At 37.0% G+C, this 25834-nt stretch overlaps 2 protein-coding genes and 1 long non-coding RNA gene across 5 annotated transcripts; 1 reads left to right on the top strand and 2 right to left on the bottom strand.

The window, feature by feature from the left end:
- Nucleotides 1-2935: 2935 nt before the first annotated feature.
- On the bottom strand, nt 2936-18576 carry LOC123880430. The gene is made up of 3 exons (XR_006799246.1): nt 18435-18576; nt 7955-7961; nt 2936-2946 (listed from the first exon to the last, which is right to left on the bottom strand). It is a non-coding gene; the product is annotated as an uncharacterized LOC123880430 (long non-coding RNA).
- Nucleotides 6509-25834, top strand: LOC123880418 (procollagen-lysine,2-oxoglutarate 5-dioxygenase). Of its 3 annotated transcripts, none has more exons than XM_045928542.1 (14): nt 6509-6587; nt 6696-6854; nt 8238-8472; nt 10184-10356; nt 11113-11280; nt 12100-12296; nt 13132-13385; nt 13796-14020; nt 18217-18358; nt 18902-19084; nt 19743-19847; nt 20391-20537; nt 21414-21528; nt 24793-25834. In XM_045928542.1, exons 2-14 carry the CDS (start codon nt 6785-6787, stop codon nt 24960-24962), a joined length of 2184 nt encoding a protein of 727 aa, XP_045784498.1. In that variant the 5' UTR covers nt 6509-6587; nt 6696-6784; the 3' UTR covers nt 24963-25834. The 3 variants fall into 3 exon arrangements, with proteins under 3 accessions (XP_045784498.1, XP_045784496.1, XP_045784497.1); XM_045928541.1 differs by having other exon boundaries at nt 6544-6612; XM_045928540.1 differs by having other exon boundaries at nt 6537-6854.
- LOC123880427 (immunoglobulin domain-containing protein oig-4-like) lies at nt 14361-17020 on the bottom strand. The gene is made up of 4 exons (XM_045928554.1): nt 16835-17020; nt 16689-16760; nt 15600-15749; nt 14361-14895 (listed from the first exon to the last, which is right to left on the bottom strand). The coding sequence occupies exons 1-4, from the start codon at nt 16928-16930 to the stop codon at nt 14737-14739; spliced, it is 477 nt and encodes a 158-aa protein (XP_045784510.1). The 5' UTR covers nt 16931-17020; the 3' UTR covers nt 14361-14736.

Raw genomic sequence — 25834 nt, 5'->3', positions numbered from 1 at the left:
GACACTTTGTCTGCATCCCACATTCAGGCGAACTAGTCAATGGCGGGTGCAGCGGCCACCAGCGCAGGCCTATTTTAAAAATAACAATATAAACACACAAAAGACCAACAAGAGACATGCCAATACTAGCTTCAGTATTATAGAAAAAATACTGAATATTGAAGCTAATATGCATACTTATTTGTTCTCGTAAACAAGATCAATAGAATCCATTGTCATCAATAACAACATGAACAAACATATAAACTAAATGTATAGTAATTACAGGACTAAAGTGCTTTGATTGTATTGCAAAATGTAGATGAACCAGATAATAGTTATCCCTTTTGATTTTATTTTTCAATGTACATGTTGATAATAATTGGTTTACAACGCAGGACAACAAAGACTCGGAAAGACATCAAAAACTACTCAAACTTTAACACTTTTTAATCACAAAGGAATGAAGCAGACATCCTTAATAGTGACCTTCTAGCAAAGGCTGCGAACCAAATATTGATTTAACTGGATTGATTCCATGTTTGAATGAAGTTTGAATTCATTCAAGTTTGAAACAAGTGTTCACAACAGACTGTATTTGGAATACGCCAATACTAGCTTCAGTATTATACAAAAAATTCAGAATACTGAAGCTAATATGCATACACTTTTTTTATGTATTTATATGAGTCTTGATTGACTCACTAGTGATTTATATTATTAATACATATTTATTTATTAACTTGGATTTGAAACCCAAAAACTGCTGAATAAACAACGCAGAAAGGGTAGCCATAAATTAGGAACCAGCATCTCACTTTGAGGATGGTGTGATTCGAAAAAACAATGAAATCAACATTTAATGAATTATTTCGAGACTCCAACATGATATTATATGAAATTTTTAACTATAATTTTTAGAAATTCATATGTTATTCCCAGAGTAAGAAAATTAAAACATCTTGCTTAAAACAGGATTAACAATATATTCAAAACTATTTTTTTTAATGAAACACGTTGCAGACACTTTATCTGCATCCCACATTCAGGCGAACTAGTCAATGGCGGGTGCAGCGGCCACCAGCGCAGGCCTATTTTAAAAATAACAATATAAACACACAAAAGACCAACAAGAGACATGCCAATACTAGCTTCAGTGTTATAGAAAAAATACTGAATATTGAAGCTAATATGCATACTTATTTGTTCTCGTAAACAAGATCAATAGAATCCATTGTCATCAATAACAACATGAACAAACATATAAACTAAATGTATAGTAATTACAGGACTAAAGTGCTTTGATTGTATTGCAAAATGTAGATGAACCAGATAATAGTTATCCCTTTTGATTTTATTTTTCAATGTACATGTTGATAATAATTGGTTTACAACGCAGGACAACAAAGACTCGGAAAGACATCAAAAACTACTCAAACTTTAACACTTTTTTATCACGAAGGAATGAAGCAGACATTCTTAATAGCGACCTTCTAGCAAAGGCTGCGAACCAAATATTGATTTTACTGGATTGATTCGATGTTTGAATGAAGTTTGAATTCATTCAAGTTTGAAACAAGTGTTCACAACAGACTGTATTTGGAATACGCCAATACTAGCTTCAGTATTATACAAAAAATTCAGAATACTGAAGCTATATGCATACACTTTTTTTATGTATTTATATGAGTCTTGATTGACTCACTAGTGATTTATATTATTAATACATATTTATTTATTAACTTGGATTTGAAACCCAAAAACTGCTGAATAAACAACGCAGAAAGGGTAGCCATAAATTAGGAACCAGCATCTCACTTTGAGGATGGTGAGATTCGAAAAAACAATGAAATCAACATTTAATGAATTATTTCGAGACTCCAACATGATATTTTATGAAATTTTTAACTATAATTTTTAGAAATTCATATGTTATTCCCAGAGTAGGAAAATTAACACATCTTGCTTAAAACTGCATTAAGAATATATTCAAAACTGTATTTTTTTTTATAAAACACGTTGAAGACACTTTGTCTGCATCCCACATTCAGGCGAACTAGTCAATGGCGGGTGCAGCGGCCACCAGCGCAGGCCTATTTTAAAAATAACAATATAAACACACAAAAGAACAACAAGAGACATGCCAATACTAGCTTCAGTGTTATAGAAAAAATACTGAATATTGAAGCTAATATGCATACTTATTTGTTCTCGTAAACAAGATCAATAGAATCCATTGTCATCAATAACAACATGAACAAACATATAAACTAAATGTAATTACAGGACTGAAGTGCTTTGATTGTATTGCAAAATGTAGATGAACCAGATAATAGCTATCCCTTTTGATTTTATTTTTCAATGTACATGTTGATAATAATTGGTTTACAACGCAGGACAACAAAGACTCGGAAAGACATCAAAAACTACTCAAACTTTAACACTTTTTTATCACGAAGGAATGAAGCAGACATTCTTAATAGCGACCTTCTAGCAAAGGCTGCGAACCAAATATTGATTTTACTGGATTGATTCCATGTTTAAATGAAGTTTGAATTCATTTAAGTTTGAAACAAGTGTTCACAACAGGCTGTATTTGAAATATGCCAATACTAGCTTCAGTATTATACAAAAAATTCTGAATACTGAAGCTAATATGCATACACTTTTTTTATGTATTTATATGAGTCTTGATTGACTCACTAGTGATTTAAGTATATTATTAATACATATTTATTTATTAACTTGGATTTGAAACCCAAAAAATGCTGATTAAACAACGCAGAAAGGGTAGCCATAAATTATGAACCAGCATCTCACTTTGAGGATGGTTAGATTCGAAAAAACAATGAAATCAACATATAATAAATTATTTCGAGACTCCAACATGATATTATATGAAATTTTTATCTATAATTTTTAGAAATTCATATGTTATTCCCAGAGTAAGAAAATTAAAACATCTTGCTTAAAACAGGATTAACAATATATTCAAAACTATTTTTTTTAATGAAACACGTTGCAGACACTTTATCTGCATCCCACATTCAGGCGAACTAGTCAATGGCGGGTGCAGCGGCCACTAGCGCAGGCCTATTTTAAAAATAACAATATAAACACACAAAAGACCAACAAGAGACATGCCAATACTAGCTTCAGTTTTATAGAAAAAATACTGAATATTGAAGCTAATATGCATACTTATTTGCTCTCGTAAACAAGATCAATAGAATCCATTGTCATCAATAACATGAACAAACATAAAAACCAAATGTATAGTACTTTTACAGGACTTTGATTGTATTGCAAAATGTAGATGAACCAAATAGTTATCCCTTTTGATTATAATTTTCAAATGCACATGCACATGTTTATAATATTTGGTTTACGACGCAGGACAACAACGACTAGCGACCTTCTAGCAAAGGCTACGACCCAAATATTGACTTAACTGGATTGATTCGATGTTTGAATGAAATCATTTATGTTTGAAACAAGTGTTCACAACAGGCTGTAGTCAGAATCAAAAGATTATACCTGTCAATTCAAGATGGAGGACCAATGCGCCACTTTTATATTTTAACGCTTGTATTGTACAAGCCAAAAGAGCAAGAAATTTTCTAAATGCAAAAAGAATGGACACGAAAATTATCTGAAACCACTTTCACTTGCCTGCGGAATGCGGATTTTACAAGTAAAAATAAAAAGCTGCAAAATGCAAATAAAGAAGCCCTTGACTAGACGCCTCACGCCAACAGACCTGTGAAAAAGAGGGATGAAACACAGTGTTGCCAACCCGAATTTTAGAAAATTGGTAGATTATGTGCCAAATGTTGGTAGAAGTTGGTAGAATGTAAAATGCAAAATTGGTAGATCTACCACCTCAATTTAGAAGATTTTTTAAGATTAAAAATAATTCAAATATATACAAAGTGGTGATATTATGTCAAACTAATTAAAAAAACCGCACGATTTGCACGATAAATCAAAAACTATTATGCATAAAAATAAATAAAAATCTATTTTAGAATGTACAGATAAAGCCCTTTCATAATATGATACCCCACTTGGTATAGTTATTTTACTTACTAGATCTCATTCAAACCAATTTTCGGTGGAAGTTTGCATGGTAATGTACCTACGGCATATTTTTTTTTAGTTTTATCATTCTCTTATTATTTTAGAAGTTACAGGGGACACACACACACACACATTTTACCACTTTGGAAGTGTGTCTCGTGCAAACTATTCAGTTTAGAAAAAAAATGATATTAGAAACCTCAATATCATTTTTGAAGACCTATGCATAGATACCCACACCACAGGGTTTGATGAAAAAAAAAAATTTGGAGTTTCAGTTCTAAGTATGGGGAACCCCCAAAATTTATTGTATATTTTCTATATTTAGCTATGTGAAAATCTTAATGCGGTTCACAGTATATATCTACTTACCAAGATTCAACAGTATGGTTCTTATAGTTTCGGAAAAAAGTGGCTGTGACATACGGACGGACAGACAGACTGGTTTTTTGCCATTTGGCTACGGAACCCTAAAAATAGGTAGTTTTTAGGTCTAAGTTGGTAGATAGGTAGATTGAAGTGAAAATTGGTAGATCTACCAAAAAGTTGGTAGATATGACAACACTGATGAAACAGGAAGCCGGAAAGATGCTTACAAAAATCACAATGGCAGAAAAAATACCATAGACAGTTTATAGAGTGGTTTGATTTCGATCCATTTCAGATGAAAACCAAGGAATAGGTACGGTAGAGGCGGGTAACATTGGTATAATAGTGAAGGTTTTTGGATATTATTTATATTTTATGTTTTTTATATTCCACTAGCTGTGCCCGCGACTTTGTTCGCGTGGAATAGTGACTTTTCGGGCAGCGTGATTCTTTAAATTGACATAACTTTTTTATTTATGAACCGATTGACATGAAATAAACACTAAATGTTAAGTGAAGCTTACTACAATATATTAGTGAAAACCGTATCTAAATCGAATAAGCCGTTTCTGATATTAGCGTGCACAAACACACAGACAAACAGACAAACAGACAAAAAAAAACTTAATTACAATTTCGGGTTCGGCATCGATATAATAACAACCCCTGCTACTTTTTTTAACTATATATATTTCCATTGTATAGACACCACTTTTCTACAATTTTATTATGTATATGTATAGATTATAAAATTACCCCTTGAGTCTTGACTGTCATCTCATCTGGTGGTAAGTGATAATGCAGTAAGGGGTTTGGCAGTTTTTATTAAATCCATACCCCTTATTCCTACATAGCATTTAATTTGGCAATTTTCTTATATTTGAGAAAGGACTTACCATGATATTTGCTTCCAAACATCATGTCAAAAGTACAGACCATGAATAGATTGTAGAAATAGCGTGAACCATTGAACGGCGAGAACTATATTAATACAAGTGTAAATTAAAAATTTATAACACCCCCGACAAGTGAAGGTTACAGTAATTTAAAAAGAGCTGATAACTTTCAAACAGCTAAACTGATTTTCTTGGATTATAGCTAAGAACACTCTCGATCAAGCCACCTTTCAAACGAAAAAACTAAATTAAAATCGGTTCATTAGTTTAGGCGCTACGGTGCCACAGACAGATACACAGATACACAGACACACAGATACACACGTCAAACTTATAACACCCCTCTTTTTGGGTCGGGGGTTAAAAATGATTATGTTATTTACGGTAACAAAAGTATAATGACATTAAAATTACAGTTTGGTTTGCTAATTGCTTTTTAAGGTGGAAGCGACGGGTCTGCCCGCGAAATTCTAATTTAACTTGGTTTTTCGTAATTTGTAAACTAATACGACAACGTAGGCAGGCATTTAAATTGCGATAGAATATCATAACTAAGTTATAATATATTAGTGCCTACAGTGCAACATTGAAATCAAAAATAAGTACCTATATATTAGTGCTGAAGTGTATGAATGTATGTGATATTATTTAAAAACCATATGTACAGTGATCTCACTTCTCAGATTGAGTTCACTGGTTCCAGAGTTTAATAATCTATACTCTATACTAATAAATAAACTTGGAGTGTCTGTCTGTAATTTCGAAATAACTACCTCATATTAAGCTCATATGGTTATTTGAACGATACCAACACTGAATCACACGTTTTTAAAATTTTTGTCTGTCTGTCTGTCTGTTTGAAAAGGCTAATCTTCGGAACGGCTGGACCGATTTTGACGGGGTTTTCACAGACAAGTAGAGAATTGACCAGGGAGTAACATAGGCTACTTTTTTAACCAACTTTCAAAAAGGGAGTTGTGTTTTTCTACCTATGTACACCGAAATCTCCAAGATTTCTGAACCGATTTGCGTCATTTCTTTTTTAATCGTTAGAGGAACTTTGCGACATTGTTTCATAAAAAATTTGGAGTCCAACTCCTCAATCCTGATGCTGCAGGGGATCTGACCAATCCACGCGGGCGAAGCTGCGGGCATCAGCTAGTAATTAATATACTAGGAAACTGGTTCAGAGTTCGTTCGCCGGCGCGTACCTATTGTAATTCTAGTTATTCTACGGTCGCCGCGTCCTCGACGGACGTGTGTGTGAGTTATCTCGTTCCTGTAGTAGGTAGTTGAAAGCTTATCGCTTCGGTTTAGTCGGAAGCTGTAGCATATAATGGTGATATAAACATTTTATAACGCTACTTTCAGCCAGCGTTCCCAATTTTATGAGGTACGCCGTCTCGTTCATTGACGTCTGGTGAACCCGCCACCCGGCCGCCAACATTATATCTAGAAACATGACTGCATTTTTGCAGCTATTCTGCCTTTTTCTATTATTTGCGAGGAATGCTGAGGGAAATTCAGGAAGTAAGTTTGTTAGAATTTAGTGATGATTTAGCAGGAGCAGTTAAACATTATTTTGTGCTGACTATGTTCTTAGTGAGGTGACATAATGTTCTTTCTTTAGAGTTTTTAAATAACACCATTTTGATAGCCAAGTTAATTATATATTTATTAACCCCCGACCCAAAAAGAGTGTTATAAGTTTGAGGTGTGTGTTTGATCTGTGTATCTGTCTGTGGCATCGTAGCTTCTAAACTAATGAACCGATTTTAGTTTAATTTTTTTTTTTGTTTGAAAGGTTGCTTGATCGAGACTGTTCTTAGCTATAATCTCAGAAAATCGGTTCAGCCGTTTGAAAGTTATCAGCTAGTTTCTAGTTACTGTAACCTTCACTTGTTGGGGGTTTTATAAATTTTTAATTTACACTTGTACTTAATAAATTAGGTAAAGAATTCAAACTAACTAGCTTTTAACTGCGATTTCATCTCCATGGATTTAGATTTAAAAAAGTTCCTTATGAATATGTTTCAAAAGTGCTCTATGCCCTTTAGGGATGAAATTCTGAACCAGCGATAAATTATTTTGTCAATCCAAAAGCACTTGTAAAAGTTTATTTGAATTAAAAATGTTTCTATTCTATCCTTTCCTAATATTAATTATTTATGTATTTACATATTCTCTTACTTATATTTGCTTTTTTTTTTGTAACTAAATAGGTATCTTGTACATGTGACTGTGGGAATTCCTTGATTGCCCGAGCTAAAAAGTTGCCTATATCAATTTCCAGAATTCAAGCTGTCACTGTATGCCAAATGTTGAAATCTGTTCATTAAAAATCATATCATTCATAAATTATCTTAAATTAAGTTAATTTAAATGTTATATTATATTATAAAGAAATCAAGTAAATTGACTGATAATATGTTCTATCTGTAAATAAATTAAAGGTATTTAATATGATTGTCACTTCTCTTGAGTGTCTCTGTCTTCTATAAACTCTTACTTCCTTCCACCATTCAATCACTAAAGACATCATCAAAGCACTACAGCCCTGGGTGGGCTTTGGATTGGTCAAGCAAACTCCGCCATCTGTGCCCGTCAGATATCACTAAAGACTTACTTACTCATTTTCTTTTGAGACTATTGAAATGTTGTCATAGCAATCTGTTGATAGTTTAGCTACTACTGGTTCTATGAAATCTAGAAAAATTAACCATTATCATCATTATCTGATAGATGTTTACTACTAGACATAGGTCTCTTATAGGGACATCCACACACCACAACCTTGCACTGCCTGAATCCAGGGGCTCCCTGCAACTTGTTTAATGTTGTCTGTCCACTTAGGGGGGAGGGGTGTTCACTATTATAGCAGCTTGAAAAATTATTACTAAATTTTATTTCTAGAACCAGCCGTGAAGGTGTTCACCGTAGCCACAGAGGACAACCATGGCTTGCAAAGATTCCTACGTTCTGCTAAGATATATGGCATTGATGTTGAGGTCCTGGGCATGGGTCAAAAATGGGTTGGAGGCAACATGAACCACCCTGGAGGTGGTCAGAAAGTCAGAATTCTCAAACAGAAACTCTTCTCCATGCAGAAGCTGCCTAACAGGGATCAAATTATCTTGTTCACGGATAGGTATGTTAATTTTGAGTTTTGATTAATTATTATTATTGAAATACTATGGTATATCTTGTATAATATATTTAAAAACATAACAACATACACTCAAAAAAAAATTATAAATAAGACTAATAGCTGTTTATTTATAGTTCTCTTATTGTTTTTAGGGTTCTGTACCTCAAAAGGAAAAACAGAAACCTTATAGGATCACTTTGTTGTCTGTCTGTCACTTTGTTGTTTTTCTGTCTATCCATCTGTCGTGTCTATTAAGAAAACCTAAAGGGTACTTCCCATTGATCTAGAATTATGAAATTTGTTGTAGGGTTCCATACCTCAAAAGGAAAAACAGAACCCTTATAGGATCAGTATGTTGTCTGTCTGTTGTGTCTGTCAAGAAAACCTGTAGGGTACTTCCCGTTGACCTAGAATCATGTAAGGCAGGTAGGTAGGTCTCATAGCACAAGTAAAGGAAAAAATCCGAAAACTGAATATGTGGTTAGGTTAGGTTAAAATGGGTTCATAAACAAAAAACAGTTAGTAAAATCGGCCAAGTGCGAGTCAGACTCGCGCACCGAGGGTTCCGTATTCGGGTATTTTTTCCGACACTATAAATCAAAAAATATAATGGATAAAAATAAACAAAAATCTGATTTAGAATGTACAGATATAGCTCTTTCATATGATACTCCATCTGTTATAGTTATCTTACTTTGAAAGTTGAAAATATTAATTATTATATGTGAACTTATTTTTTTTTGTAATGTAACAAATTCACGGTTTTCGGATTTTTTCCTTTACTTGTGCTATAAGACTTACCTACCTGCCTTTCAAGATTCTAGGTCAACGGGAAGCACCCTATGGGTTTTCTTGACTAACACGACAGACAGATAGACAGACAACATAGTGACCCTATAAGGGTTCCGTTTTTCCTTTTAAGGTATGGAATCCTAAAAATGATATTTTTTTCATTTAAATATGGTTAGAATGTACTTATCTAATTGTGTTCAATATTTTATCATCAACCTTCTGCCTATTATCTCTTATTCAAAGAAGACCAGAGGTCAATACAGACTGCTGGGTGCTCTAAAATATTCTTATCTATTTTATTGCCTTTTTAGAACAGTCAGGTTTTAGTTTTTAGTAAACTTACATCTAAATTAAAAACACGTCCAATAAAGTTTTAAATTTCCAAAGTGGAGAACATCTTAGATTAGTGAATTGGTACAAATAAACAAAATCGCAAGATTGTGAGAGCCATATGTAAATGAATAAATCTATTATGGCACTAATTATTTATTTGGTATTACCTATATACACATAACATGTAGCTGATATCTTTTAGACTCTTTTGTACTTACATACTAAAAAAGTCTGGAAATATACAAAGCAGTTCATGATTGTTACAATACAAGAGATAAGTACAGATTGCTGAGGCAATGACTTTCAATTAAGGCCAATAAATCTCGGAACTACATATTATTTATTATTAACTGAATAAAGTTACCTACGTGTTGTTCAAATAGGATAGATTTTATGTATTTAAAAATAGAGAAGATGACTGTGAAGACGATAAGAAAGGTCAAATCATATCATGTATTTTATACAGTACTTAGTTTTCAAAGCAGTCATTTAAGTTACATTAATTTTAGTGTAAGTCTTTTAATTTGCAGAAAGTATAAAACACTTACTTGTCAAGCACTTTGTTTCATGCATGTCCTGTTTTCAGCTATGACGTAATATTCCTCGCGTCACTGGACGACATTGTGGAAAAGTTCAAGAGCATGTCCGTGCGCGTATTGTTTGCCGCCGAACCGTTCTGTTGGCCTGACGCAAGCCTGGCGAAGAAATACCCTGACACTACTGTGACCAACCCGTACTTGAATTCTGGTGGAATCATAGGTATTATTACTATGATTTTTAAGGCCCCGTACCTCAAAAGTAAAAAACATACAATATAAGGATATCCTATAGGTATAGAGGTCATAGTATCACTTCATTGTCTGTCTGTCTGTTGTGTCTGTTAACAAGCAATCTCGTAACCAAATGACGATGCCTGATAATGCGTGGTATTGCATTTTTGAAATTCCCGTGGGAACTCTGATTTTACGGGACAAAAAGTAGGCTATGTCCGCCCATGGGATGCGAGCCTATCAACATTAGTTAATCAGATGGGCTGTGAAAAGTTTACAAACAGATAAATAGATAGACATCCTTTCGCATTTATAATATTTAATAGTCTGGCTAATGAAAGATGAGACTGAAATCGCCCGGCTTTAAAAAAAAATCGGAGGGAGGGAGGAATTCTCAGGCATGCAGATGTCCTCACCGTTTTCTTCACCGTGAATGCATGTGGTAAACGCACATAGCTCCGACAAGTTATAGGTGCGTGCCTGGGATCAAACCCACGACCTGCCGAATTGGAGGCCGAAGTTTTAACCACTATACTCTATCCATGGAATTAAATTAATATAGCGCTCTCTGTTACGTAATTCCATACAAATGACAGAACCCAAAAACTCAGTGGACGTGAACCGTTTTGTTTGAACCGTCGAGATTGCATTATAGAGAGACCGTTATACTAACTTCGTTCCATCGATAGATAATGGGTTATCACTGTTCATTAGATGTAATATTGTTCTTATTTATATTGTATAGGTTACTTGGCTGATCTGCAGAAAGTATTGGAATTCAAAGAGATTCGCGACCGCGACGACGATCAGTTGTTCTACACTGAAGCCTATTTGAATGACAAGCTCAGGCGCAGCCATCGGCTTGCTCTTGACCACAAGTCCCAGATATTCCAGAACCTCAACGGTGCTTTATGTAAGTAAAACAATATAAAAACAGCACTAAAACTACTACCCGCGAAATGCCGATAGATAGCGACACATATAGTAAATTCCGTCGGTCGGTGTATTTTAACATTGTACTATATTTATTAACTCAGAATTTATTCCTCTTTCATTTGATATGCCACTCGATACAATAGCAAAAAAAATTTTTGGATACCCCCACTTTTTTAGACGTAACGTCCGTCAGGTCGATTTTTTTTTCTTATGTTAAATGTAGCCTCATTAATCAAAATCGTTTAGGCGCTACGGTGGAACACACATAAATACAAACCTACATACATACATACATAGACTGCTAAAATCCCTTCCTTTTGGCTTTGCCGTAGTCGGGTAATAATAAGCGAATAATAGCGAATAATAACTATCTTATTGTAGAGCTGTGTCGAGTCAGATCATTTGTTGTAACCCCGTGCTCGATTTCGGTAAGTCAGCTACAATGTCACGATCGCAATCTCCTGTGATTGGTTGGCGCTCGATCATACACCTTTATTATTATTATTATTGGCTGCAATGCGTTGTTGCAACAAGAATAAAATAAGTTCAGCCAATCACAACAATTGAGATTGCAATAATGATTGATGCAGTTTTTCCGCAACCGACAACCGATTGGCAAGGGGGTTAGGTCAAAATGACTCGATCAGTCCTGTTACTCTTTGATTTTACGTCACCATGGCCTAATACACATCAACACATAATTGGATCAGGATCAAAACGAGAGTTTCCTCACTACAGCAATATTCTTCTTTCAAACTGTCGTCAATAAGAGCTTGTTAATTTCAATACTCCACAGCGGATGTACAGCTGATAACGAATTCGACTGACGAGTTTCCATACATCAAAAATCTTCTGACCAATGAACGTCCGCTCATTGTCCACGGCAACGGACCTGCCAAGATAACTTTGAACCAATTCTCCAATTATTTGGCCAATGCCTGGTCGGTTAAAGATGGATGCCTCCTGTGCAAGGAGAAAAGGGTTGAACTGAAGGTCAGTATTCAGAAAAACTGCAACAGTTTACCGCAACAGAACAGGCAGTTTCGCTTCTGTTTTGCACGTCATTTTTTATTATTCCGATACTGTAGTGATGTAGTGTATGAACTTAGGTTAGTAATAAACGTAGCTTGGAACTTTACACACGTGTCTCATTTAAATATCCACTCTACGGCCATCACCACATGGCGACCGTGACAGGACCGTGACAAGTTAGCCCTTGACTGCGATCTTACCTGGTGGTAAAGATGATGCAGTCTAAGATGGAAGCGGGTTAACTCAGAAGGGCATGGCAGTTTCATTAAACCCGTACCCCAGATCGGTTTCCACGCAAACATAATTCAAAAATTAAAACTTTAATGCTCACTTTACTTTCATAATAATTTCAAATGTCTTTGTTGAAAAAGTTTTCACGCTCGATTTGGGGTGACCACGGCGAGGACTTATTTCCAGTATCAATCAATCAGTCAGCCTGTTTGCGTCCAGTGCTGGACGTAGGCGTTTTCCAAGAGCGCGCCACCACACATGGTCCTCGCCTTCCACGTCCACCAACTTCCCACTACCTTCTTCAGATCGTCAGTCCAGCTGGTTGAAGGCTGCGCTTCTCGGTACGCGGTCTCCATTCCACAATACGTCTGTTCCAGCGGCCATCGATTCTGAGACAGACATGGCGCCCACTGCCACTTCAGCTGGCTAATTCGTTGAGCTATCTCGGTCACTTTGGTTCTCCACCGATTTCTTCGTTATGGATTTTGTCCCTCAAAGAGACGTGCACTTTAAATACACACATACAGTGCACTTACAATTTACACAAAGCATTTATCGTTTCTAGGAGGACGCGCTACCGACAGTGATGTTAGCGGTGTTTGTTGAACAAGCGACACCTTTCATGGAAGAGTTCCTCCAACAAATTATTGAAATAGACTACCCCAAAAAGAAAATACACCTGTATCTGCGCAACAATGTGGAGTATCATGAGACCGACGTAGATAAGTTCTTCCGCACTATTTCCAAAGAGTATCTTAGTGCTAAGAGGATCAAACCAGCCGATTTCATGTCTGAAGGTGAAGCGAGGAATATTGCAAAGTAAGTTTCTGATATTCTCAATATGTGTACCCAAGCAGCGATGATAGCCTAGTGGCCATGACGTCCGCCTTCTTTGCGGGAGGTTATGGCTTCGATCCTTAGCACGCACCTCCTTTTCGGAGTTATATGTGTTTCAAGCGACGAAATATCACTTGCTTTAACGGTGAAGGAAAACATCGTGAGGAAACCTGCATGCCTGACAGTTCTCCATAATGTTCTCAAAGGTGTGTAAAGTCTGCCATTCCACACTGGGCCGGCGTGGCAGACTACCGTAGGGACCGGTAGCGTAGTGGCTGGCGGCGGCCAAAGCAGACCAGACCAGACCAGAGACAATTTAGAAATTAAAAAATCCCAAATAGCCAGGGAGGTAGCCTATAAGTGAATAATAAATAAAACATCGTCATTCCCAGGGACCGTTGCACCAACAGCGAATGCGACTACCTATTCTCGATAGACAGCGTTTCGCGCGTGGAGCCGTCGACTCTACGCTATTTACTCTCGACGGGTTATGACGTGGTTGCGCCGATGTTGGTCCGAGAGGGCCAGTCTTGGTCCAACTTCTGGGGCGCCATCAACTCTGCCGGATTCTACGCACGCTCCTCTGATTACATGGACATCGTTTCCCGTAACATCATGTGAGTACACCCTCTCTCGTTTGGCTAATGTGTTCCATTCCATTAGTCTTTGTCGGTACGTGTTACTGTACTATATCCACCGACAGAATTTAGTATAGGGCTCTCTCTGTTACGTAATCCCAAACAAATGACAGCCAAAAATTTCATTGGACGATAGTCATTTTGAGACATCAACCTCACTATGGGCCAAGAAGAAAATTACCTAGAATGTATCATAATCTTTGATTAGGTACTATAAACTGACACTTTCGCATTTTCAATATTATTTAGTAGGTATGCATAAAATGAAACAGCATTCATTCGAATATTATATTTACTAGTTTTTTATTTATTAATAACTTTAGTACAATGTAGATACAGATGTTTTATTTTTATTAAATAAAAATGAAAAAATTCTTACAGTACTAACACTTTTATAATTTACGCCGGTGCACCTGCGCAGACATTTTATTTTTGAATGGTGCGAAAATATCTCGGCCAATCATAGCGCGCGTCCGTCCGCTATTGGTTGTTGCATACGCGCATGTTTTTACGCACGAATTATGAGCGAAACAGCAAGCAAGAGCGAGTCTCTGTTGTCCTTCTGTTTAAAATCTTAACCTCAAGCAATAAGGTCAGTATTTCATTGGTGTACATTCGGTTTCATCAGTGTTAGTCAAACCATATTTGCCAATGCGGCTTATAAAAGTGGCAGTACTGCAAAAGTTGTGATAGACTCAATCAAAGGCAATAGAGAAATCTGTTTTGAAAGACCTGCGATCAATAGAGTACATGTTGTCTGCTGTACATTCATAGACGCCAGCGTCCATCTGGGTAGCAGGATCAATTTCAATCTTGGATTTTACGCGATCTTCGTCGATGAGCCATTCGTGAATCTGGAATAATAATAAAATACATCTCTAACATTTTCAATGTGTATTAAAAAAAACTAGCTTAGCCTCGCAACTTCGTGTGCGTGGAAGATTTTAAGTCTCCATCTCGATGACGCAAGTTAGTAGTCAAGATCAGTTCATTAGTTGAGCAGTAAAAAAATAACAGACGGACAGACGCCTTTTCGCGTTTATCTTATTAATATGTCCAGCTAAAATCAGTTATTTCATAATGTCAAATTTGTCTTGAATGAGGTCGAAACGTTTTTAAAAAACACATCCAATTTTGACAAACTGGCCCACCAGTTTGGCTAAATTGCTACCTATGTAATTAATTATAAATAAAGTTTAAAATAACCTTGATTTTATCAGTAATATTTTGTACAAGAAAGTATCATAAAAGACAAATCTTGAAATATATAAAAAAAGTATATTTAGCACATATTAAAAAATGAAAAGGTATACGATTGATATTAAGACTACAAAATAACAAATAAACTTAAAACTAGAAAATACAAAGAACTACATTAATAGAATTTTGTGTGTGAGCCAAAGGGGCTCTGCCTCAGCATAATGCTGCAGTATTTGACTATTGCAGAGCCCTGGTGTCTCGAACTGACAAGGAAACAGTGCATCTATACAAATTAAATTTGATTTTAGAGCCTGTGTCGATAATGCTCTACTGTTAGAACTGTAGGTACAGTACTTACATGCAGGTAATGGTGTGCAAATATTTCGGTGCCGTCTTTAAACCAAGTGATGTGCGGACGCGGTGTCCCTTTGGCGGTGCAAAGAAAGGCAATTTTGTGACCCAACACGTATTCAAGGTCAAAGTGTGAAGCTAGTAGAATTTTTGCGCCCTAAAAATTTTATAACATTCTTTTAAGAGGATCGTCTATTAGTTAATTTTCTTACAAAAAGCGATAACTTTTTCCCAATTTTCATAATTGTTAACCGGCTTCCAAAAAAAGAGGAGGTTCTCAATTCGTCGGAATCTTTTTTTATTTTTTTATTTCTTATGTATGTTCCCCGATTACTCAAAGACCCCCGGACCGATTTGGAAATATTTTTTTGTTTGAAAGGGTATACTGTGCAGGTGGTCCCATATAAATTTGGTGAAGATCTGATGAATATCTTCGGAGATGAAGAACAGAACTCCTCAATGGACAAGAGCAAATTGCTCGCGATCAGTGTAATAGCTTAGTAAACAGTAGGGTTTTAACTGGGCATAGCATATTATAGTACAGTGGGGCCACTAAAAATTGTGAAATAAAAAAATTTCTAAAGAAAAATAAAACCGACTTCAAAAACCACAAACACTAAAAGTAAAAAATAATTTCTGTTTAGCTACACGTGTAATGTACCTAGGTATGAAGTCGGGCGAGGTTCACTCTTGGATTTCTAATTTGTGGTTTTTGAAGTCGGTTTTATTTTTCTTTTGAAATTTTTTTTATTAGAAATGTAGATATAATTCTGGTACCACTATCAGACTAATAATGGGAACTGTCAGTCTTGTCATATTTCCCTTTATCAAAGGCTAAATCATCACGAGGTCTGACATCGTGTCTTAGTCTTAGGCAGGCTTCACTTTAAAACAAATCTTCCTCTTTCTCCAAATGATTAGCATAGATTGCATAATGAATTTCAAACATTCGCAAAAGCTTTGCTGTACATAATTTAGTCGTCTATTATTATCTATCCTCTTCCGTAGGGAGCATAGTGAAAGGAATAGCTGATAATACATTTAGATCTGTCTTAATTTAGAAATTTAGCACCAATCGACTATTGAAATGACTTACATCGTTGTTATTGTAGTACTGGTCAGATTCTGGGTCCCTATACTTGCCGGTGATAGGTAGTCCAATTTGTACCTGGCCAAAAGAATTATATATAGTTAATGACATGAAAAAAAATTCTCTCCTATTGGATCGATTTGAGAAATAACCTTAGATTTTGTTCTCGATCTGGTACGAGCACGCCTCGCTTCGGTCTCCCAAGCTAGGAGCAACAGTGTGGCGATGAGAGCACTTTTCAGCAACATTGGGTAGTGTAATTGTTAGGTGGAAATGTCAATGTTGAACAGGTGTAAACCTCGCGGGAGTTTTATAACAACTGCGCTAGCCGTCGATTGCCTAATGACATAGGTAATCGGGACCCTTGTCTCCCCTTCTGTTATTCGCTGTCATTTCCTTTGCGCTTTATACATTGCGCTCTGAATTGCTTGTGGGGTCATTGATACTTAGGATAACCCAAGGACTTGAGATTTTTACTCATTAGGCGGCTGCTCTTTAGTTAAATCGCGGGGTCGGGACAGTCGAATGGTCCGACATCAATTTTTATTTATACCTCGATTCATCATTATCATCATTATCAACCGGTAGACTCCACAGCTGGACTTGGGTCTCTTGTGCGGACTTCCACACGCCACGGTCTTGTGCTGCGTCAATCCAGCGGCTCCCTGCCACTCGATTGGTATCGTCTATCCACCTAGTGTAGTTTTCCAACGCTGCGCTTTCTGGTATGAGGTCGCCATTTTAGCACCTTGGGCTCCCAACCCAACATCTTGCGGGTTTTCAACTATGTGTCCTTCCCATTGCCACTACGCAAGCTATGTATGTTGCTCTGGTTCTCTTACGGATTTCCTCTTATCTTAACACGTAGGAAAACTCAAGCATAGCTCTCTCCACAACCCGTTGAGTTACTCTGAATACCTCGATTGAGTTATTCTTGTTTTCCATCACTATTAAAAATAGGACCGGCCATTGATTATTTTAGAACTGGTCGAATATTTGATGATACTAATAGGTATGTAGAGGATCAGGAACTCTTTTGCAGCATCCCAACTCATTTAATTCCACGCTAATAATGGATACAACACGCGAGAAAAATCAAGAAGTTAAGTCAATTTATTCATTCAAAGAGGGGAGGGCCATTGTTGATTGATTCACTTGGTTATATAAAGAAAATTGATTCCTCTATAGATAGCTTAAGTACATGTATCGAAGTAGTTTTCCACTGAATCTTATAAACATTACTTTTGTATTTTTACACACTACTTTAGAAAAGAAACAAGTATTTAGAAAATCTCAGTAGCCTTGTTCCTAGGGTCTTGGACTGTAGTAATAAAATTCTGTGATGTTTATGGGGCTAGAATGAATGGAGACGAATATAAGCTACTCTTTATCAATGAAAATCAAGGAATACTTACGGGATTCAAAGACACGGGCATCATATTTTAGTATACCCTATTATGTCCTTACTGAAAATTGAAGTGTATGTAACTATGTACATAATTAGAATAACAGTATTTTTATGTTATATTTGCAGCGGAATCTGGAATATACCATTCATTACCAACTGTTACTTGATGAAAATATCGCTGTTCCGCACAGAGTCGGCCAAAGCGGTTTCTTACATAAAGGACGATCTTGATGCAGACATGGCTTTCTGCGCCCATCTTCGTGACCAGGTATGTCACCTCTTTATGCTAAAGTAGGTAGATGCTGTAGTAATAACTACTTATCTATACAGGGTGTAACCAAAACGCTAAAGTTCACAATATATTGCAAATAAAACATCTGACTGATGCTAGAGGTCAACGAACGTTGCGTAAGTAGGCCAGTCGAAGTCAATGCTGCGTCGTAGGTGTGGCACTGACCCGAGTTTTGCGCGCTATACAATGCGGGTTGCAAATGGTTATTGGCATTTGTGTTAAGTTAGTATAATAATAATTTGCCAGCGCTCTGGTTACGCCATGTATAAAATAAAATGTTTTACTGCTTTCCTCACCACCCTTGAGGTACAGTAATTGGTGCGTTTTTTTAAGTGGTTTCCCCAGTAGGCCTAATCCACTTTATTGAATTATTTTATAATTACCTGCGATTTAATTTTACACGTAGCTCCGAAAAGTTAGAGACCCCCGCTCTTATTTCCGTGTTTGTTAATTTATTTGAATTAAAATATTTAATATTTCTAATATTTGATTTTAAATGTTGCTGCTTGCCTGTTGCAGGGTATAATGATGCACGTGAGCAATGAGAAGTATCTGGGCCGCCTCGTGAACCCGGAGAGCTTCGACGTCAGCCGCTCCAACCCCGACGTCTACCAAGTGATCGACAACCGTGTCGACTGGGAGCGACGTTACTTGCATCCCCAATACTATGACATTTTCGCTGAGGGGCACAACCATTCCATGGTAAATCTTCAACATTCTTGCCTTTTTTCGTGATGGAAATCCAGCATGGATACCACCGGCCACGGGGGAGCGTAAAAAAAGAGAAAGAAAAAATTATTTATTTTTTTAAAGTTGTGCCACACACCACCAGTTATAAATAAGGTTTTGTTTATCCCGGCGCCTCTACCACTTGAACATTGAATCCAAAAGGCCTTAAGCAAAAGAAGCGCGGGAATAAACTATGTCGTGTGTGGCACAACCCGAACAAATGTCGGAATCCTACCGACTAAAAACCTCACGAAGTTTCATCCCAACCCTGACGGACCAACCAAACCTCCAAACTGGATAGGCACGAAACTGGCGGGGACCCAATGATCAATGTGTGCTGAAGCATCAGCATTTGCCACCAAACTCTCTCCGACGACAAACCGGACAGCTCCGACATTCCAGAAGCGGACCGGTTTGCCTCTCACTCCGCCAGTCTTATACCCGGGACGGTCCTCGTGTTCTGGCCTAGCTATGAATTAGTAGCGGAAGCGAAATGAAACTGTTATTGTTTTTCATTAGTGTCCTTTTAGTTAGCTAACTCAAGAAAACTCATTGCAATCACCACTTAGTTTATTCGTTTTGTAGTTTAGTTCCATGTCAATAGCTCTAAGGACCTAAATTCATGTTTCAGCCTTGTCCTGATGTATATTGGTTCCCGATGACGACTCTCCGTTTCTGCAAGGAATGGATTGAAATCATGGAAGCATTCGGGCAATGGAGCGATGGATCTAATCAGGTAATTAATTATTATTCGACTTCGTCCGCGTGGATAAAATAGCCTGTTATGTATTGTTGTTGGTCGAAGTCTAAAATGATGACACTGACAGTTGACAGTTTGATACTGTCAGTGACCATTCCACTAGCACAGAGTGTATGACGCTTTTAAATGTCACAATTAATAAATTTTCATAATTTATTTTAACACGTCATTAGCGAAGTAAATTGTGCCCGTGACGTGATACAGCTGCGCGCTATCACACTAATCACACTAAAATTGTTTATGTGTATGTTTGTTACTCTTTCATGCAAAAACTACTGAACGGATTTGGCTGAAATTCGAAATGGAGATACCTTATAGATAGTTTAACACATAGGCTACTTTTCATCCCGGAAAATCAAAGAGTTCCTACGCGATTTTGAAAAACCTAAATCCACGCGGATGAACTCGCGGGCGTCAGCTAGTGAAACAAAATTGGTAGCAACTCTGTATAGAAAGTGGCGGTTGCCCTTTATGGCTTGTCACTTTTCCAGCCACTTCAGTAATGCCCGTTGTTTTTAGGACAAACGCTTGGAAAGCGGCTACGAAGCCGTGCCGACGAGGGACATACATATGAGCCAAGTGGGCTTGGAAAAACAATGGCTCTATATCCTCAAGACTTACGTGCGCCCTCTACAGGAGCTGGTGTTTATCGGCTACTATCACAACGTAAGTTTTATATCGTGGGACTGTATGCAGGTTGTAACTCGAACGCTAGCAAAACGAAGACAGGTGACAGTACTGATGATTACTGATAAGGTACCATAAAATAACTACGAAAAAAAACCTGTATTTTTAAAAGTTCGCAATATATTGCAAATAAGACTGACGCTAGAGGCTAACGAACGTTCCGTAATTAGGTCAGTCGAAGTCAATGCCGCGTCGTAGGTAAGGCATTGACGCGAATTGTGCACGCTGTTATAATGCGGGTTTGAAAAATACTAAATCACTAAAACTACGAGATAAGGCAAATGGTTATTGGCATTGGATTGTGTTAAGGTAGTATAATAATAATGCTAAGTTTTTGCTAGCGTTCTTGTTACACTGCATTTTATCTGATATTGATACTTTTTATCTACCTCCTTAAATAAACGATTTTGAGCCTGCAAAGACTAGCGTGGTTGCGCCAGCAGCAGCGGCCTGCGTCTGCGTGACCCGCTGTAAAACAGTATCTCCTGCAGAAAGTTGTAACAGTAAAGAGAAAAAGAAAGAAAAAGTGGACAGGGAAGCACTTGTCTCTATAAGCGATCACTAAGATCTACTCTATCAGTGACCCTTGGCAGTGCGAGAGATTTTTACTGAAGTGGAATAGGTATAACTCGGTCGCGCTAAGTTTGCACCTCGCTGGAATGCGGCGCCTCTCCCAATTCCCCGCAGTCGTCATGTATCAATACTGATCGCATACCGTACCAAAGCGTTAGTGTGACGTAATCGACGCGAGGTGCAAACTTAGCTTGACCGAAACAAAGATAGAAAATATTCAATAGAAAGCTTAATAGATATTAAATTCCCTGTTAAACTGAACTTCTTCTATACTTGTTGCAGCCCCCGGTGTCGCTCATGAACTTCGTCGTCCGCTACCGCCCCGACGAGCAGCCATCTCTGCGACCGCATCACGATTCCTCCACTTACACCATCAATCTCGCGCTGAACACTCCAAGTAAGTTCTGATCCCATACAGCAGTTTTTAAACTACAGCCGGTCTCCGGATGCCAAAAGTTTAAAGAATTTTTTTAAAAAGCTTTCAGAATTTTAAAGTTTCATGGACCCCTGTCAATAGAGCCTCGATAGCTATACGGTTGAGGAGCGGACAGAATTCCGAAAGGTTGGCGGTTCAAATCCCGGCCGCTGCACTATTGTCATATCCACTCCTGGCACAAGCTTTACACTTAATTGAAGGGGAAAAGGGAGTATTAGTCATAATTAGCATGGCTAATATTCTTTGGAAAAAACAAACCGTGAATACGTTATGACATACTCGGCCAGTTAGCCCAGTAATTTGGGCGTCAAAAAGGGGCTTATCTGGAAAGTTTTCAGAATGTTATGCAAATTGGTGGTTTTATAGATTTTGATGTGCTCTTTCCGAATTTTTATTTTGCCACCTCGTACCCTTGCCGCTCGCGCCGCCATCTTGGAAAAATGGCGCCCAAAAACAGTTTTTTCACGATAACTTCTTTCCCATTCATTTTACGACAAAAATTGCTATGTAACAATTAAACTAGAGACAATTTCCTACAATTTGTGTAGTCACTTTTTTTTGTAGACTCAATAGTTTCAGCGTACGAGCGCCACAAAGCCCACTCCAACACTCGTTTTGGCTAAATAACTCATTTCCACACCACCATGTGGTAGAGTGAGTGGCGTGATTTTTTTTTATGGCATCTCCAGGAGACGGTAGTCACCTTCAATTTAAGCCATCACTTCGTTCAGAGAATCTAACACTCTTCAGAATTCTGCTCGAGATAAGAGTAAATATACTGCATCGCAGTTTCGATCTCATGTGAATATGGCCCTTTTTTTGGGTTTCGAACCCAAAGGATGCCAATGGGACCTTATTACTAAATCTCCGCTGTCATCCGTCCGTCCGTCCGTCCGTCCGTTTGTCTGTCAGCGGGCTGTATCTCGTGAACCATAATAGATAGAGAGTTGAAATTTTCACAAAATGTGTATTTCTATTGCCGTTATAACATTTATTGTAATTTTCATGACGGCCATTTTGAAATTTTTATTATTTGTTATTACAACGGCAATAAAAATACACATTCTGTGAAAATTTCAACTTTCTACCTATTACGGTTCATGAGATACAGCACGCTGACAGACAGACGGACAGACGGACAAGCAAACGGATGACAGCGGAGGCTTAGTAATAAGGTCCCATGGGCATCTTTTGGGTTTAAAACCCAAAAAAAAGGCTCATATGCACGTGAGATCGAAACTGCGATGCAGTATATTTACTCTTATCTCGAGCAGAATTCTGAAGAGTGTTAGTATTCTCTGGTCGAACTGATGGCTTAAATTGAAGGTGACTACCGGCTCCTGGAGATACCATAAAAAAAATCACGCCACTCACTCTACCACATGGTGGGGTGGAAACTGGAAATGAGTTATTTAGCCAAAACGAGTGTTGGAGTGAGCTTTGTGGCGCTCGTACGCTATTGAGTCTACAAAAAAAGGTGACTACACAAATTGTAGGAAATTGTCTCTAGTTTAATTGTTACATAGCCATTTTTATCGTAAAATGAGTGGGAAAGATGTTATCGTGAAAAAACTGTTTTTGGGCGCCATTTTTCCAAGATGGCGGCGCGAGCGGCAAAGGTACGAGGTGGCAAAATAAAAATTCGGAAAGAGCACATCGAAATCTATAAAACCACCAATTTGCATAACATTCTGAAAACTTTCCATCTCATATTACAGAATTACTGGACTAAGTGGCCACAAAACAAGGCAGACAATGGTTTACTGGGTTGATGCGGACCCCGTGTACACATGTTTCGAACCCCTAAGGGGTCCACGGAGCCCACTTTAATAAACCCTGCCATACAGGCTGTAACCAGAATGCTAGCTAAAATTTAGCGTTATTATTAAACTACCTAAACACAATCCAATGCCAATAATCCCTTATCTTGTAATTTTAGTGACGACTTAGTATTTTTTAGACCCGCATTGTATAGCGTGTAAAACTCCGGTGAATGCGCCCTCCTCTCCCCACCTACCACATGGCATTGACTTCGAGTGACCTATATTTACGGGTACTGAGTATTTAGTTGAGTCGGCCTGATGAGTACTTAACTTTTTTTTTTCTCAGTGTGGAAATAAAAATTGCACGCGATTTATCGAAAATATCAATACTTTTCATCAATGTATTGCAAAGTATCGATACAACATTGTGATATATTATATCGAAAAAATATCGATACTTTTGTACATGAACATCACTAAAACGGTAGAAGTTCGTGAAGTATATTCGTTAGTAGGTCCGTGTGGCGGCGCCCCGCGCCAATGCCGTTTCCACGGCGCCCGTCCGATATGTACCTATTTTGCGCTTCGAATTCGAAATTCAAATGAGATTTTATGTAGGTACCTATCTAGATATAAGTTATCTAGGTAGGTATTGATTATGGATTAATATGTATACTTAGGTAAGTAATAACTAATAAGCTAGGTACCTAAGTAGGTATTGCTATTGGTAGGTACTTGCTAAAAGGGAAATTCGGCGCTTTTTTTGTGGATATACATATAGGTAGCATATAGTTAGGTATTAGATTGTACCTACAAATGAGATCGAATTTTTAAACATGGAACCATTTTGATAAATGTGTGGGAAAAAAACCAAACCGCGACGTGTTAGTGGAGTCAATAAAGCAGTAAAATAGCCTTTCTTAGGAAGTCCGCAGAATCAGCTCCGATTTTGATGTTTTTTTTTTAAATTTTAGTTTTTTATAAGTACCTATATTATTTAAAATCAGAAACATTTTGAAGCGGGGAAACAATTTTTAATATTTTTTAATCCATATAAGTAGTAGGTATGGTATTTATACATGATGTCCAGTAAAATGTTACCTACTGAACGGATTTTAACGGCAATTACTAGTTGGTTACTTTGCCAAAAATTCTGTATCTTTCCAAAAAATCACTGAAATTTTTGGCCTCCAGATTATCTCTAAAGCTTCTACATATTCTCAGCTATCTAATAACACAAAACTCTATAATAAGTTTAAAGTTAGCTATAGAAACGATAAAATTCCACAATGGAGAAATTTCTTAAACCTGAAATTTTCAAAAAATCTTTCTTTCTTCTAAATCTTTCTTCAAACTTAAATACATTAGCGTGTATTCAAGCTTACCCCTACCATCGCCACAGACACATATCTGTATATGATATTGATGTTGTATATAATGTCTGTCTTGCTGTTTGTTGCAGATGTCGATTACGAAGGCGGTGGGTGTCATTTCATTCGCTACAACTGCTCGGTGAGGAATACCAAACCCGGATGGCTGCTTATGCATCCCGGCCGCTTGACACACTTCCATGAAGGCCTACGGGTTACCAACGGCACGAGGTACATTATGATCTCGTTCGTCGACCCGTAAACCCTGACCGCTTTGAGGAAAGCCTGTCCTCCGCACGTTTCGCAGTTTTTTTTAATTTGTACCAGAAAGTTGTAACAATAAAGAGAAAAAGAAAGAAAAAGTGGACAGGGAAGCACTTATCTCTATAAGAGATCTCTACCAGTGATTACCGGGGACAAAATATTGGTGAAAATAACGTTACCTATTACGACTTGCTTATGTAATTATGAATGCTAGGGATTTAAGTATTTAATTGCCGAGCTAAAGTGTTCAATAAAAATCTTTCTAGTACAAAATTCAGGTTACAGTCTTTATTTAACTTAATTATTTTGTTGAGTCCTATAGGTACCAAATTATATTGCAAAATGCGTAAAACATGATCTCCCTACAAGACTGCAGAAATGTGGACACAAAATTATGGGCAATCATTTGGATAAAATAAATATTAAGTTTTTCAAAAAAAAAATGTTTTAATTTAATCTATTGACAACGGCGATTTCATAGTTAAACTCCTAATATAATACGTAATTCATATTTCACACAAAATGGTTAGTATAATTTGTAATCAAGTCGGACTTGCATTTATTTTATACTTACTTACAAATTATAGATAATATTAAGTTGAAGTACCTATTTGTCGTAAATGTTATTCATTTTATTATAGGTACTTACATATTTTTAATTAGTTTATGCCAATGAAGCTAATATTGAAATTAAGTACCATATTAAGTTTTACATTGTTAGTATTCGCTTCTTCTTATACACTTATTGATTGTTTGATTCTTCAATATTTCAAGATTATTGATTCATTAAACTCTCGTAATCTAATTTTAACCAAAGACATTTTACTAACATAATTTGACATACCTACAAGGCATACTATATTGCAATAA

The sequence above is a fragment of the Maniola jurtina genome, chromosome Z, assembly GCF_905333055.1.
Source record: "Maniola jurtina chromosome Z, ilManJurt1.1, whole genome shotgun sequence".
NCBI lineage: Eukaryota > Metazoa > Arthropoda > Insecta > Lepidoptera > Nymphalidae > Maniola > Maniola jurtina.
The sequence above is the reverse complement of the archived record's forward strand: the minus strand, read 5'-3'. Positions and strand labels throughout refer to the sequence as shown.